The sequence below is a fragment of the Sorex fumeus genome, unplaced genomic scaffold (assembly GCF_029834395.1).
Source record: "Sorex fumeus unplaced genomic scaffold, SorFum_2.1 ptg000081l, whole genome shotgun sequence".
NCBI lineage: Eukaryota > Metazoa > Chordata > Mammalia > Eulipotyphla > Soricidae > Sorex > Sorex fumeus.
Genome location: NW_026606138.1, coordinates 14295115 through 14310624, shown reverse-complemented (window position 1 = coordinate 14310624; position 15510 = coordinate 14295115). Strand labels below are relative to the sequence as shown.

The following is a 15510-nucleotide window of genomic DNA, read 5'->3' as shown; positions in this document are numbered from 1 at the left end:
AGGGTGAGAGGGCAGGAGGGGGGAGTGGGGAAAGTGCTTGTAGCCTGGGGCTTGCGGTACCCTGCCCTCAGGATCCAGTGCCACTGCTCTGGAAGGAGAAATATTTCCTATCTGACTTGCCCACTTGCGGGTATTTGTTACACCGAAAACCAGCAGGCACGGGAAGGGGAGAAGGTGATTGAGAGATAGGAAATGAAGAACATGGTTGGAGATTTGCAAAACACTCTGGGACTTAGTACTGATTTGACACTATGACAAACGTCATACAAAGAACTTGGCAGAGGGGCCCAGGGATGCCACTTGGTGACCAAGCACCTACCTTGCAAGTGTGACTGAGGCCAGAGTTGGATGCCCAGAATCACTCCACATGCTGGACAGCATCCCAAGAGCACTGTCCCCGGGGTCTCCCGCACACAATAAACATGCAACTCCAGGCTTCTTACTGCAACTGAGTGCGAGACCCCAGCAGTGCAAAGCAGAAATGAACAAAACAACCTGCCAGATCCCAAATCCACCATCCAAACAACCTGCCAGATCCAATCTACCATCCCCTTAACAATCACCTTATGACAGTGTTTAGAGGGAACTAGGGTCGGGGGGGAGGGAGGGAGAAGGTAATAAACCCTGGTGCAGAGATGGGATTTGGAACATTGTGTGCCTGAAACTCAATCATGAGTACCTGTGTGACCGTAATTCAAGGTAGTTCAACTTAAAAATAGCACTGCACTGTAGCACTGTCCTCCCGTTGTTCATCAATTTGCTCGAGCGGGCGCAGTAACATTGTGAGACATGTTGTTACTGTGTCTGGCATATCGAATACGTCATGGGCAGCTTGCCAGGCTTTGCCATGCGGGCGAGATACTCTCGGTAGCTTGCCAGGCTCTCCGAGAGGGGCAGAGGAATGGAACTTGGGTTGGCCGGGTCGGCCGCATGCAAGGCAAACGCCCTACCTGCTGACCCAACTTAAAGATAAATATATAAATAAATGAAAAACAGCATTTGCTGCAAGTCATGGAATGATTTTCCACGGACTCTGCTGGCCGATGTCCCTCCAAGGCGCTTATGCGTGGAATGTTTGGGGGCCATGGAGGAAACCCAGTGAAAGGGCACTTGTCTTGCCTGTGTGAGGCCCCAGGTTTGATCCTCAGCACCATAAAAGAAAAAAAAATGAAAGAAAAAAAAACATTTGTATGTGTTTTCTTCTGAACTGGAAGTTGATGTTAAAACAATGGAGTGGGGGGTATAAATATCCTGGCACATATTGCTCAGAATTCAAGATTCTATTTTATCCTATTTCCTTTGGATTTAAAATATGACTCAAATCAAACCCTCCTCATAGTGTTAACAGTACCCTGCCGAGTTCAGTCCTCGAGCTCGGTAGACCATGAAGGATGCCAGGGATCAAACCTGGGTTAGCCACATAGAGCACTTCCTGCTGTACTATCACTCCGACCCCTCTTCTGCCATTTTAATTGAAAGCTTTCTAGTTTCTTGATTCAAATCTTAAAAAGAACATATCACGGTCCTCCCGTTGTTCATCAATTTGCTCGAGTGGGCCCAGTAACGTCTCCATTGTGACAGTTGTTACTGTGTTTGGCATATCGAATACGTCACGGATAGCTTACCAGGCTCTGCTGTGTGGGCGAGATACTCTCGGTAGCTTGCCGGGCTCTCCGAGAGGGGCGGAGGAATCAAACTCGGGTCGGCCCATATTGGCTGCCTGCAAGGCAAACGCCCTACCGCTGTGCTATCGCTCCAGCCCAAAAGAACATATATACACAAATATATACCACTGTAGCACTGTCCTCCCATTGTTCATTGATTTGCTCGAATGGGCACCAGAAATACCTCTGCACAAATATATACATGTAAAACTAGAAATATATCTCTTAGCAAGTTTGCTTTGTGTTTCTGAAGTTCTTCTTCATGGCGTCACATGTCACACTTCTTTTTGCAATGTGCTTCCTCACCAAATATGACCTAACTCAGATATCTTCCCTCGGTGGATCATCTCTGCATTTCCCTACTAATTTGCATTCTGATTCCGGTTGGATTCTTTTTATTCTTCTTCTTGTGAACTTTTGGGGAACACTTCAACAGACTCCACCATATTTTGAGAGGGCCTCCGGACAACTCCGAGCCTTAGGACACCAAAGTGGGGGAGAGGGACACTGCCATTATTTTGCAGTGCTCAAGGGTTACAAACAAGCAAGGCAAGCGCCCTACCCACTGCACTATTTCTCTGGCCCCAAGAATCGATGGCTTATAATGCAACCTCACCATCCCCCCAAGAACATGTAGAATGATGAACTGTTCTAAGGACACCTGGACTCAGAAGTCTCAGAGTTAGAAATAACCTGTTCACTTGCTTTTGGAAGAGCGTCTCATTAGCAGGCCTGGGCCTCACACCCCAGCCGTCAGGGGCATCCTCACTCTTCTCTGGACTGCCCACAGCAACCCACAGCATCCCTCACGGGAATGGAACGAGAGGCTCTCTCAATCTCCAATCTCAGCTTTCCATCTCTCCGCCCTCTCTCTCCCTCTCCCTCTTTCTCTCTCTCCCCCCTCCCTTCATCCTTCCTCCCTTCCCTCCCTTCCTTCCTTCCTTTCTTTCCTCGCCTCCCTCCTCCCTTCCTTTTCTTCCTCCTTCTTTGTACTACCTTATTTGTACTCAAGGGTTAGTATTCAAGTTGTACTCAAGGGTTCTTGGGGCCACTACTGGGATTCTCAGGAACAGGAAAGGGCAGCTAAAATCTGGCCTCAGGAATGGGGGCTGCTGAGGTCTGCAGCACCAGGGTCAGGTGCACACAACTCTGTTTCTATCTCCAGGCCCCCCATTTGTAATGAAAGCCCTTTTCCCTGGTCCTGGGAAGGGAGAGCTGACCTCACTAGGATGCCGGGGCAGTTCCCCCAACTTGTCAAAGTCAGCCTTCCTTTTTTCCCAAGGCTCAGAGCTGTAGAGATCTACTTTCCCCAACGGGTATGAAAATGGGTTTAACTGAATGTCCCCAAATCTCTCCTCTCTGCCAAAATAAAGCCTTAAAATGCAATCTGCGTACCATTATTACAGAATGTGCTTATAAGACCAAGATGTTTATATTTAATACCTTTGGCATTTAACCTTTAACCTCTTATTTGCTCTGTAAATATTAAGCCCTAGCAAAATTACAAAGTAAAAACATTAAAATCCCACTAACTGTGAGAGTCATCTTAAGCAAACCGATAGAAACACAAGCTATTGCATCTTTAGTTTAAAAAACATGCCAGGGAGAAATGTAAAAAAAAAAAAAATCCAAAAAATGTAATTTGGGAAAAAAATTGTTTTTAAATGTACATGGATCAATTTTAGAAAATTTTCCAAAATAATGTAGATGGCTCAAATCTGAAAAAGCATGGCTATATATCATCTGTACATATCCCATTAAAAACCTTGCATTTGTATAGACATTTTAAAATATATCTGCTGGGGGCCAGAGAGATGGACCGGGGACAGCACACTTACTCTGGAAGTGGCTGATGGGTTCAACTTAGCATCCCATAGGATCCCCCAAGCCTCCCCAGGAGTGATCTCTGAGTCCTGAGCACCGCTGGGTGTGGCCCCCACAGAAAGCTATAGGTCTGCTTCTTGATGCTGAATCATGTGAAGAGCCTTCACACAGTCTTGCCAAGCAAACCGGCAGAGTCCTGTCCTCTTCAGCACTTCCCCCAAGGCTGCTGAGGCTCATTACACAGCCCCAGGGCAGCCCTGAAACAGATCTCAAGCCCATGAAATCCACCTGAGCAAAGTCGCCAAACAAGTGCGGTACCTTGTGTGATAGGGGGGCGGCACTGACCCTGAAGGAGGCAGGAAAGAGAAGCCCAATTCAGCACCTCACACCCTACCCCCTAAGATATGGTCGACCCATAGATGGTTCCTGAGGGGAACGGTGAGATGCAAGTTTCTCCAATTCCTCGAAGAGCTCAGAACACAGGCACCTCTCTCTGGGAAGCGAAACACACTGGGAAAATGTGGCCACACCAATAAAGATCGAGCACCACTCCCAAGTATGGACACTCCCAAAGGGAGGCACCGTGGGTCACAGGGCAGACCCAGGTGCAGACAGCTAACCGAGGGCGTTGGGTCTCTGCAGTAAGGCTGCTTTCAAAACCAGGCAGCTCCAGAACAAAAACCCACACCCGCAGCTTCACCAGAAAGGTAACTTGGTAATACAGCTGCTCCAGCCTGGCCAGCCTGCCAGTGCTTCTTTAGGTGAGACAACAGGTGTCATATTTATTGTTGTTTTTGGCTGAGGGGCCACACCCGGAGTGCTCAAGACTTATTCCTGGCTCCGTGCTCAGGAATCACTCCTGGTGGTGTTGGAAATCTATTCGGTGCCCCAGATTCAAACAATGGCTGGCCATGTGCAAGGCAAATGCCTTAGGTCCTTGTACTAGCTCTCCGACACTCCATAGTTATTCTTTAGAAGTCAGCCTCGGTTATCTAAAATTCAAATGTCTGACCTTGTAGACATCTGCATCTGCACAGACTCATAAATCTGAACACCCCCATCCCCCCTGACACACACACATACACACACACACACACACACACACAATTGTGGAAGGAGCATCTTTAAGAATCTGCAACTGTTGGTTCCTGTTTTACTCCATCCCACCCACTGCCAGGTTCCTGTCCAGGGCTAATGGTTCTCAGAAGACTAACCCACTCTCACCACCCCCTTGTCCCACCATCTTTCCCCATCTCCTTCCCCCCCTTTTCCCACGCCCAAACTTTCCCATGTTTATCACATCCCTTTCTGACTGGGTTTTGGCACTGAACTGTTTAGGACACTACCAGCAATCAGATCAATTCATCAGTGAAAATAAACTGGATTTATTTCTGCTGTCCCAGAAAATTCTGAGACAGATGCCAGCCTTTCTGAACACACACACCAGGCCTCCACCCAAAAGAAGTTCTCTACCTTGCAGTTAATTTATCCATCACAGATCGAGCTGGTAAATCTTTCCCTATGTTTTTATGAATCATGGCTGCAACTTACTCCCAGGTGCCATAGAAGGAAGGAAAATGGAACACATCTCACATACATTCTGAGGCGACAGTCAAGTCAGATTTACCCAAGAGTTTCATTAGGCTCGAAGTGACATAAACTAATCGATAATCCTGGGTCCAAAGGTATAATAGCAGAACTACAGACGCAGATCCTTGTCCTCGAGACAGTTCAAATCACTAAAAGCAACAGAACTTCTTTTGCTAAAGAAGTTCTATGAAGAGTCTATGAAGGACACCCCAGATGTGTGTTAATATTAATTAAAGTCATAGAAACTTATGTTCCTATAAACTAAAATCATAGTTTATGACTCCTAATAAACTAACAGATAATAAATCAAACTAACATATAATAAATCATAAAGGAACACGGAGTTCAGATTTGGGTGGTTTTGTGGGGCAATGGGAAAGGAAGCTGGTGATATAGTTTTCCCTGTCTCCTCAGCAAAAGAGAAACCTAATTATTGCCCAGAATGGTCCAGTTTGTTTTTCTTTTGTTTGTTTGTTTTGCAGTCCGGGATAGCTGTGAACCCAGTGCCTCCCACCTGCAAGTCAGGCCTCTCCCACTGAACCACAGCCCTGCCCCTCCCCCTGCAGAGCTCCTGATTCTCCAAAGATGGTAAGAAGTGTCCCAAAGTGAAATTTCAGAAGGAAGAGGTCCACACCAAGGCATCCACTGTTCTGTGACTCAGAAAATGACAGCCTTCTTGCATGAGTCACCGAGAATAGACTTGGGAGGGCCTCGGGCACAGGTGGAGCACGTTCCTGATAGACTAGCAGACGTCTGCGGGGATCCCACAGCAAGCAGCCCACAGGCCGGGTCCTGTCCCCCACCGCACGCCTGGCCCGATGAACCCCCTTCTCCAGGCCATCCCTCAGCCATGACCTGCTCTGCTGCTGCTCGAGACAGCTGACGGGCACAGTGGGACCCCGACACAGATGTGGGACCCAACAAGGACAGTGCCTTCTGTGTCATCAGTAACTACCCTTAATAAGTTTCTTATCAGGACAGGAGAGGAGTACAAGAGCAAGTGCTTGCTTGACTTGCATGTGGCCGACCAGGGTTTGATCTCAAGTGTCCCATTTGGTCCCCCAAGCACCTGAGCATAGAGCTAGGAGTAACCTCTGAACACAACCAGGTGTGGCCCTCCACAAAAAAAAAAAAAAAAAAAGAAGAAAATAAATAAAAGAAGTTCTCATCACCCACGATGCTCTGAGGCCATTTCACTCCACCCAATGAACAACTCTTCGATCCAACATCGACTTCAACAGCAATGGGGCCAAGGTTGGCCTGGAAATTTCCAACTTCTCCATCAAAGGCATCTGAGACTACTTTTGAGTCTATCCAGCACGAAAAACTGAGTTTAAGTATGGAAGGGGAAATTAATTTCTTTCCTTAGTATTTAAATTCCCTAAGATTCTTTAAGCACTTGACATGAACACCTCCACTGCTTTGTCTGTTAGTTTTTGGACCACACCCAGTGGTGCTCAGGGCTACTCCTGGTGGGGCTCTATGGGGTGCCGCAGATAGAATTCAGGTCGGCCATATAGGCAAGTGCTTTACCTACTAGGTCTCCAACCCAATAAATTTTTATGTTTAAGCATATATAGATTTTTGTTTGTTTTTAATTATTAGGCCACACCCAGGCATGCGCAGGCCTTACACTCCTGGCTCTGTGCTCAGGGGGCCATATGGGATGTCAAGGATCAAACCCAAATCCTCTGTGTGGAAGGCAAAACCTGACCTGCTGTACTATCTCTCCAGCCCCACATACATAGATTTTTTTAATAGGATTTACTGAACCACTGAAAACAGCGTGACAAAATACGAGGACTCTGGCATTGCTTAAATTCAAGTGGTCAATTAAGGGGCTCCATCCATCACCTCTCTAGAGGGAGGCTCCCCAAATAATGTGGGGTGATGTTCTTACACCCTAACACTGAAAGAGCACATTTATTTACAGATAGTGTGTCTCAGGTGCTGGCAAAGATGACATCACTCTGGACTTTAAGAGCAGGAGCTGGACAAAGATGCCCTTTTAAAGATTTTTTGCAGATTGGTAATCATTCTCCTAAACAAACAGCACCCGGGCCAACTGGCTGATCTGGAGTCCTGCAGGGACATTGGACTGGCTTCTCTTGCTTCCTGGGCAGGCAGGCTGAGCGGGCACACAGATTTGGAGATTAGGGCCAGAACAGCTTCCATTTCCACTTAGCTCCACTAACACACCCATCAGAACACAAGCAAGCCGTCCAGAGGGTGCTGGCATGCGGACTCTGAGGGTCTGAGATGCAGTAAGTGTGCCCACTCTAGAGACTCCGGAGTCACTGTTTTGTTTTTCCTTCTGATGGGCTGCCAACCCCTTCAGAATAGTCTCTGATTTCCCCCAACTCCCCCTCCAGCAAGAAAACACACACACACACACACACACACACACACACAAAGAAAAATACACACACCAAAGTGTCAGGAACACACACATACAAACAGAAGGTCCCAGGGAGGGGCACGCACACATTCACACACACACAGACGCAACAAAGTTTCATGGATATACACACAGAGACACACCCAAAGTCCCAGGGATACACGGACACGCCCCAAAGTTCCAGGGACACCCTAGTACGTACGTACGTACGTACACACACACACACACACACACACACACACACACACCCTAAAGAGCACAGGGACGCACACAAATACACATACAAAAGAAAACAACAAAGCCCCGGGAATACACAAGCGAGCGCACGCACACGTCCATACACTACTACACGTCCACACACATACCCCCCAAGTCCCAAAGATACACATACATAGACACACCGCGGTCCCCGGGCCGCGGCCAGGCTCTGTGGGTCGCGGTGGAGAAGTGCGCAGAGTTCGCCGCGGCGACGGCGGCCCCCTCTGCGCCCGAGGTGCCGAAGGGAAGAACCAACGCGGGGCCAAAGGCACCGTCCCCCGGCCACGTGGAAGCCGGTCGGAGACCCTCGACTGCCCGGCGCACACCCGGGGGTCCCTCGCTAGCGTGCCTGCCGCCCAGCCAGGTACTCGCTACCTGGCGCCCCCGTCCGCCTTTGTGCGGCGCTTCCCCGCGCGCTGGGGGCCTGGGACCGGGAGCCGCCCGCGCCCCCAGGACCCCGCACACCGGAGGGTGCCCCATCCCGGGGCCCCGCGCCCCCTGGACCCCGCAGCGCGGAGAGCGCCTCATCCCGGGGCCCCGCGCCCCCAGGAGCCCGCAGCGCGGAGGGCGCCCCCAGGACCCCGCAACCCCGAGAGCGCCCCTCCCGGGGCCCGCGCCCCCAGGACCCCGCAGCACGGAGGGCGCCCCTCCCGGGCCCCGCGCCCCACATCCCCGCGCGCGCTCCGACGGAGGCGAGCACCCGAGGTCCGCGGCGCCCCCCGCCGGCGCAGAGAAAGTTTCCCGGGGAGCCCCGGCGGGTGCGTGCCGCCCCCCGCCCCCCCGGCCGCGCGCCCCGGGTGGGCGCCCCGACTCACCATGGTGCCTGATCGCGCCGCAGGGGCGCCTGCCGGGGAGCCGGGCCCGCGCCGCCGTCGCCGGGACCCAGTCGCAAAGTTGCTCGGCGTCGCCCGCGCGGGCGCCCGACACCCAAGCGCTCAGCGCAGCCAATGGGCACCCAGGGGCGCCCCGGGCAGGGGGGCGGGGCGCGCGCAGCGGGCACGGGCGCGGCGCGCTCGCGGGGCAGGGGCTGGACGCGGCGCGCTCGCGGGGCAGGGGCAGGACGCGGCGCGCTCGCGGGGCAGGGGCTGGGCGCGGCGCGCTCGCGGGCACGGACGCCGCCGGGACTCGCGCCCCGACCCGGACTCGGAGCCGGCGGGGCCGGGCAGCCTGTCCATAAATGGAGAAGTCGCCGCGGGCCCGGCCAATCAGCCGCGGGCCCGGCCGCGTCACTCCCCGGGGAACCCGCCGCAGCCAACGGGCGCCCGCCGCCCTCTGTCCGCGGGCCTCTGGGTCCTGTAGTCCCGCGCGCCCGCGCCCGCCCCGCGCCCAGGGCCAGGGTCCCCAGCCTCGCCCCCAGCGCCCCGCTCCGTCCCACCGCCTGACGGAGGAAGTTCCCGACCTAGAGAGTAGTTTTTCCATATTGGCATGGCCCCGGTGTGTCTACCGTTTTTCTCTTTCTTTCACTTCTTTTTTATAAAGAAGGAAATATTTTATCAGCATGAAAGATCAGAGTTGTGGCCGCTGCCCAAAGGAAATCCTTTTTCTTTCCGACGTCTGGATTGTGAGGAAAGGCAAAAAATATCACTTACCCCGCCCCCTCCTTTTACCTGAATTTCCTTAGGAAACAAAGCAGGCTAGTTGGAGGAAGGGGATGGGGTTTGGGTGAGGGAGAAGGCGCACTTGCTGCGTGCAGAGCCCGCCGCAGGGGGAGAAAGTAGAAAGAAGAGCACCACCCCCCTCGAGCAATGCTTATCTGGGACATTAAACGCAGTAAACTGCTTCATTCCCGCCGGACAGAGAGGTGGCACGCGGGCTTAGGCCCTTGCCTCACACAGACAATCTGGCTTTGATCGCTGGCAAGGCTCTGGAGCCGCGCCAGGAGCAATCCCTGAGCTCAGAGCCAGGATAAGTCCTGAGCACTGCTGAGTGTGGCTCCCAAACCAAACAAAAACCAGGACTGTCCTCCCAGGGTCTGTGGTGGGATTTTAAAGTCTCCAGAGTATTGAAAACCAAAAAAAAGAAAGAAAAAAAAACACCATAAAGCTTAGTGATGTATTATGAGGGTCCTTTCCTGTACACACAATCCCAGAAAAAATATTAAGAAAAAACTATCTTGTCTAGGGGCTGTGGAGTTAGTACAGAAAGGTAAGGCACTTGTTGTGTGCAGCCAAGCAGGGTTCAACCCTCCACATTCCATATGGTTCTGAGTCAGGCTAGGAGTGATCCCTGAGCATGGAGCCAGCAGTAAGCCAGGAGCACCACAGTAAGGCCTGTTACCCCACCTCCACCACTGAACCATCTTGTCTAGAATGGCTACTAACCAAGACCAGTGAAGTTGGGCCAGAGTGATAGTACAATGGGGAGGGCACTTGCCTCACATGCGCACAACCTAGGTTCAATCCCTGGCATCACATATGGTCCCCAAAGTATCACCGGGAGTAATTCCTGAGCACATAGCCAAGAATAACCCCTGAGATCACTAAATCAATGATGGTTGAAGGAACCGCTCAGATTGGCAGATGTGTGCTTAAAGTAGATAAAAGACCAAACATGATGGCCTTTTTGTATCTATATTGCAAAGCATAATGCCCCCAAAATTGTCTACCATAGAGCAGGGGCAGGGTTAGGAAGTGGGGGTGGGGTGGGGGGAGTTTCTGGGGACATTGGTGGTGGAAAATGTGCACTGGTGGAGGGATGGGTGTTCAATCATTGTATGACTGAAACTCAAACATGAAAGGTTTGTAACTATATCTCACGATTATTCAATTTAAAAAAATCACATTTATATACATAAAAGAGTAAGCCCTGAGCATCACCAGGTATGGCACCCAGAGAAACACAGAGAGAGAGAGAGAGAGAGAGAGAGAGAGAGAGAAAGAGAGAGAAGGAATGATATTTTCCTGTCATTAAAGAAGGAACCTCTGAGATCAGGGCATAACACAGAAGGTAGGGCACTTGCCTTACTTGCAACCAACTTGAATTAGATCACAGCCACCCCAATATGGTCTCCCAAGTCTTCCAGGAATGATCCCTGAGTGCGGCCAAGAGTTAAGATTGAGCACAACCAGGTGTGACTCCCCCTTCCCCCCCAAAAAAAAGTAGTGTCGTCATGTTACAGCATAAAAGAACCTGGATGATATTGTAAAGTGAGAGAAACCAAGCCTGGAGATGGCACATCTGGTTCTTTTTGATGGAAGAGAGCGAGGATGTCAGAGATAGAGAGTGGGTTTGGGAGCGGGGCATTAGGGACATTCCATGGGTAGACAGTTTTCATGCTGGGCACTGAAAATATTCTGGAAGTAGGCAGTGTGAGGTTTGTCAGTCTGTGTGAGTCTTCTAAAAACCGCTGAACCACACAATTAAAATGCACCTTTTGGGATCTTGTTTGCATGTTTAGGGGCCACACTCAGTAATGCTTGGGGCTACTTAGGACTCATTTTCAGAGGTTGCTCCAGGCTGTGGATATTGGGGCCTGCGTGAGGTCAGCAATTGAACCCAGGCTCCTGTCTGTCCAGGATGCATGTTACCTTTCTGAGCTAGCTCCCAGGTTCTTCAAAGGATGTTTTAAGGGATTTCCTGCTGGTTGCTCTACCATCCCAGATGAGGCTTGCCTCTGGCTGACAACACTGGGCCTATTCCAAGACAGGAGACTACCTACAAGGTGGGGTTCCCAGCAGCCTCCACATCTGAACTGCACCATACTAAGGACCCACACCACAGTTCCTCAAGCATGGTTACATATGCAGCCATGCAACATATACGCAACAAGTGTCATACTGCTCACAGTTATGCTTTCAGTCATTCTGGTGGATGGGCAGAAAAGAAAGTAAGCAACCTTCATCCTAATCCCTCAGCATCTTCCGGGGAGGTTATCTACAAAGACCCACCCCCAGTACAACAAGAGCATTAGAAAACCAACAGGGAAAACACATAGAAGCCCACCAAGTTCAATGAGCAAAAACAGCATTACTGAAGATATAAACAAAAGGTACCAGCTCAGTAATCCTCAATGTCTTTTTTTTTTACTTAACACTGATGTTTTATTTTTGCATCATTTGTACAAAACAGAAAAACCGTCATATTATCAAAACCGGTGGGAGAGTTGGACTACCTCGCGCCTTGCCACAGACGTCGGGGAACGAGGAATCTGATAGCATTTGAACACGGGATGGGTTCCCCATGGGGCCCAAGGCATATCTTGGCATGATCCTTGGCATGTCTTGGGTGCCTTGCCGGGGACTTCGGTAAAGCACTGGCCGTTTTTTTCCTTTTTTTTTTTTCTGAAGAACCCATGTGATTTGTACAACAGAGTAGAAACACTGAGTATTATTATTTTTTTTGCAATACTTCATGTTTTGGTATTTAAAAAAAATACTGCTTGTCTGTTTGGATCAGAACCCAAATGTTGGGATCACAATTTACCCTGTAGAACGCGGAGGGCCTGGATATGGCGTAGTGACGTTAACCAGTTTCCCGGAGAGCCTGGCCGGAGTGTGAGTTGGGTTCAAAGTTCTCTTTCCTTCCTGGTCTGAAACCGTTTGCCCAAAGAGGGCACTAAGACAGGGGCAAAAGTGATTTCCTCCCCAGACTTGCATGTTTTATAGACAGTGTGGATGGGGCCAGGCCTGGAGCCCTGTGGAAGGCACGGCCACTTGGGTCCCTGAGAGGCTCTGACCGGCCAGGCCCACGGCCACAGTTCTCTCTCCAGTTCGTGTCCTTACATCTCTGGGCCATCTCTGGGGTCCCAAACGGGTCTCGCATCTTGATCGCTTTGGTCCGGGTTCAAAACCCCCTGTCCCTACACCCACGTGAGGCCGGACCCCTCCCAAAGAACCAACCCATCGGAGTTTTAAACACCCCCCTCCCCCCACCCCTGCAAAGCAGAGGGACCTGGTAATTCTAAAAAGAGCACCATCACTGAAGGTGGAGACCCCGTTTCCTGCTGGAAGGGCATGTCCTCCCAGGGCAGGGTGGGATGGGGATTCCCATTAAATTTTTTTTTTCAATCAAAGGAAAATAGATTATTATGTGCTTTTTTTTTTTCTTTACAGACATGATAAGGGAAGTGAGAAGGCTAAGCTGAGCGTAGAGGCTCCCCGGGGCAGCCGTGGCATTCAGTGCTCCTGGTTTCTAGAGCAGTGACACTGACCCCGGCAGCCGTCTGGGGCCCGAGTGGCGTGTGTGTGTGTTGCGGCGGGGGGGTCGTGATCACACCGTTTTCCTGGTGGTGAGGACCCGCAGGATGGAGCCCACGCCCCCCGTGGCCAGCGCCTTCTTGTGCCACTGCAGCAGGACGCCACTGCAGTTGTCGGACGGGCTCTCGAAGTACTTGTAGATGTACTTCATCAGCAGGTCCACGCTGCTCCTGTCCAGCAACTGCACTACCTTCTCGATGTCAGTGACTTTGAAGGACACCAGCACCTTCAAGACGATGTTGCCCGCCTGGTCCTTGGCCGCCTGGCTTTTGGCGTTGATGGGCAGGTTCTTCAGAGCTGCCTGCAGGGCCACCGTCATGTTTCCTTGCAGCAGGCATGAGTCCATCTCGCCCTCGTCGGGTCCCGCCTGCCCGTCACCACCGTCCTCCTCGTCCACGAAGTTGTTCTTGTCGTACTCATCCACGTCCACCTTGCAGAAACGCGCCAACGGCACGGTGTGCTTGGCCATCGCAAACCCCTGCGCACTACCCGCGACCCCCACAGCCCCCTGCCGCCACTTCCTGCTTCCACTCTTTGCAGCGTCTCCTGGGCTGCCACCAGTAATCCTCAATCTCTTTAGTGACACCATGATGAGGATGATCAATGAGCTCAAAGAAACAATAGCATAGGTAGTTGGCAAAGCACAAGAAAATGTGAGAGTTGAAATCAGAAAGCTACAATCAGAAGTGACAGAAATGAGGAGCGTGGTAGGTGTCTCAAAGACTCAATAGAAGTTCCACGGCAGAATAACAGGAACTGAGCAAAATGATCAATGAGCTCCAAGATGAGGAGTAAACTTCCAAAGAACAGCAAAAATGGGAAATAGTCTGAAAAGAAACTAACAGCATACCAGAGAATTACGCAATGAGTTCAAAAGAACAATGTAAGAATCATCAGAGTCCCTGAAGAACAGGAAGGCAAATATGGTGAAGAAACAGTAGTTAAAGAAATTATTAGTAAGAATTTTCCAGAGTTGAGTATTAAGTTGAGTATTACAGGCACTGAGATCCAAGAGACCCAAAGAGTCCCAGGGTAAATAGATGCATAATAATAATAGCAAAACTCCAAGACACACTGTACTTTAAATGACAAAATCCAACGATAGAGACAAAATAGTAAAAGCAGCAAGACTAAAAAAGGAACTTAAAAATGAAGGAAAGCCCATAAGATGTAGCAGACCTGTCAAATGAAGCTCTGTGAGTCAGAAGAGTAAGGAAGAATTTAGTACAAAAACTCAATGAAATGACTACTTCGCCAAGAATGCTCTGTTCAGTTAGATTATCATTCAGATTTGAAAGAATGGGAATGATGCAGAGCTTCATGGACAGGCTTAGTGAATTCAACCCCTGAAACTAGTTTTGGAAGAAGTGGTGTGGGTGGGACAGAGGAAAAAGAGAGGGGTGGAGGGAGAAAAAGAGGAAGAGAGGAAAGAGAGAGAGAGAGAGAGAGAGAGAGAGAGAGAGAGAGATTTACATAGAGGTGAGCTGTGTGTGGATGGACGGGAGAAAAACTGGGAACACTGGTGCTGGTGTTGGGAAATATACACTGGTGAAGGGATGATGTTGGAATGTTATATAACTGAAACCAATTATGAACAATTTTGTAATTGTTTATCTCATGAAGATTCAATTGTAGCACTGCACTGTCCACCCATCGTGGATTTGCTCAACATCTTCATTGTGAGATTTGTTACTGTGTTTGGTATATCAAATACATCACGGGTAGCTTGCCAGGCTTTGCCATGGGGGCTAGATACTCTCGGTAGTTTGCTGGGCTCTCCAAGAGGGGCGGGGGATTCGAACCTGGCTCGGCAGGGCCAGACTGCGCACAAGGCAAATGCCCCACCACTGTGCTATCACTCCAACCCGAAGATTCAATTAAATTTTTTAATTAAAAAAAAAAGAGTTTCTCTAAAGGACAGGATGAACTTCCCAATATGTGTCATTGAGTATGGCACTCACTCATGATGAATGTGGTTGTCTTCTACTGGATTAAGAAAAGTTAAACAAATAGTAATTAATCATCACAAATTGGCTCTTTTTTAATTTATTTTCTGATAGTTTTGTTTGCCATTCCTTTAAGTTTTTTTACAGCAAGTAATATATATATATATATATATATATATATATATATATATACACACACACTCGCCTAGGGGGCAGACTGTGGGGTGGGAGGGACCCTGGGGACATTGATGATGGAAAGGGGACATTGATCATTGATAGTGGTAGTAGTGTTGGAGCATTATATGCCTGAAACAACTCTATTATGAACAACTTTGTAAATCAGTGTCTCAAGAAAACTTGAAAGAAAGAATGTGAGACTAACACCCAAGAATAGTAAAGATAAGTACCAGGAGGTTTACTCCAAGGCTTGGAAGCCGATCTCAAATGCTGCGGGGAAATGCATTTCAGATAGAACAGGGAACACCAAGTAAAGGGTGCTTGGAGGACTCACTCGGGTTGGGAGATTTGTGCCAAAGGGTAGACTATAGATCAAACACAATGGCCACTCAATGCCTCTCTTGCAAACTACAACACCAAAAAGGAAAGAAAGAACAAAAGGGAATGTCCTGCCGCAG

At 49.8% G+C, this 15510-nt stretch overlaps 2 protein-coding genes across 2 annotated transcripts in view; both read right to left on the bottom strand.

Moving 5' to 3' along the window:
• MYO1E (myosin IE) overlaps positions 1–8684 on the bottom strand; it is a 190971-nt gene extending 182287 nt beyond the window's left edge. The window contains exon 1 of the mRNA XM_056130676.1: positions 8550–8684. Within this exon, the coding sequence (XP_055986651.1) occupies positions 8550–8552 (3 nt within the window). The 5' untranslated portion in view covers positions 8553–8684. The remainder of the gene's footprint in view (positions 1–8549) is intronic.
• Positions 8685–12942: 4258 nt separating this feature from the next.
• On the bottom strand, positions 12943–13422 carry LOC130038871 (actin-related protein 2/3 complex subunit 5-like). The gene has a single exon (XM_056130679.1). It carries the CDS (start codon positions 13396–13398, stop codon positions 12943–12945), a length of 456 nt encoding a protein of 151 aa, XP_055986654.1. The 5' UTR covers positions 13399–13422.
• Between the last annotated feature and the right edge of the window lie 2088 nt (positions 13423–15510).

Bases quoted from the DNA above. Each gene is read 5' to 3' on its own strand.
- LOC130038871 (XM_056130679.1), bottom strand. From the start codon at position 13,398: ATGGCCAAGCACACCGTGCCGTTGGCGCGTTTCTGCAAGGTGGACGTG.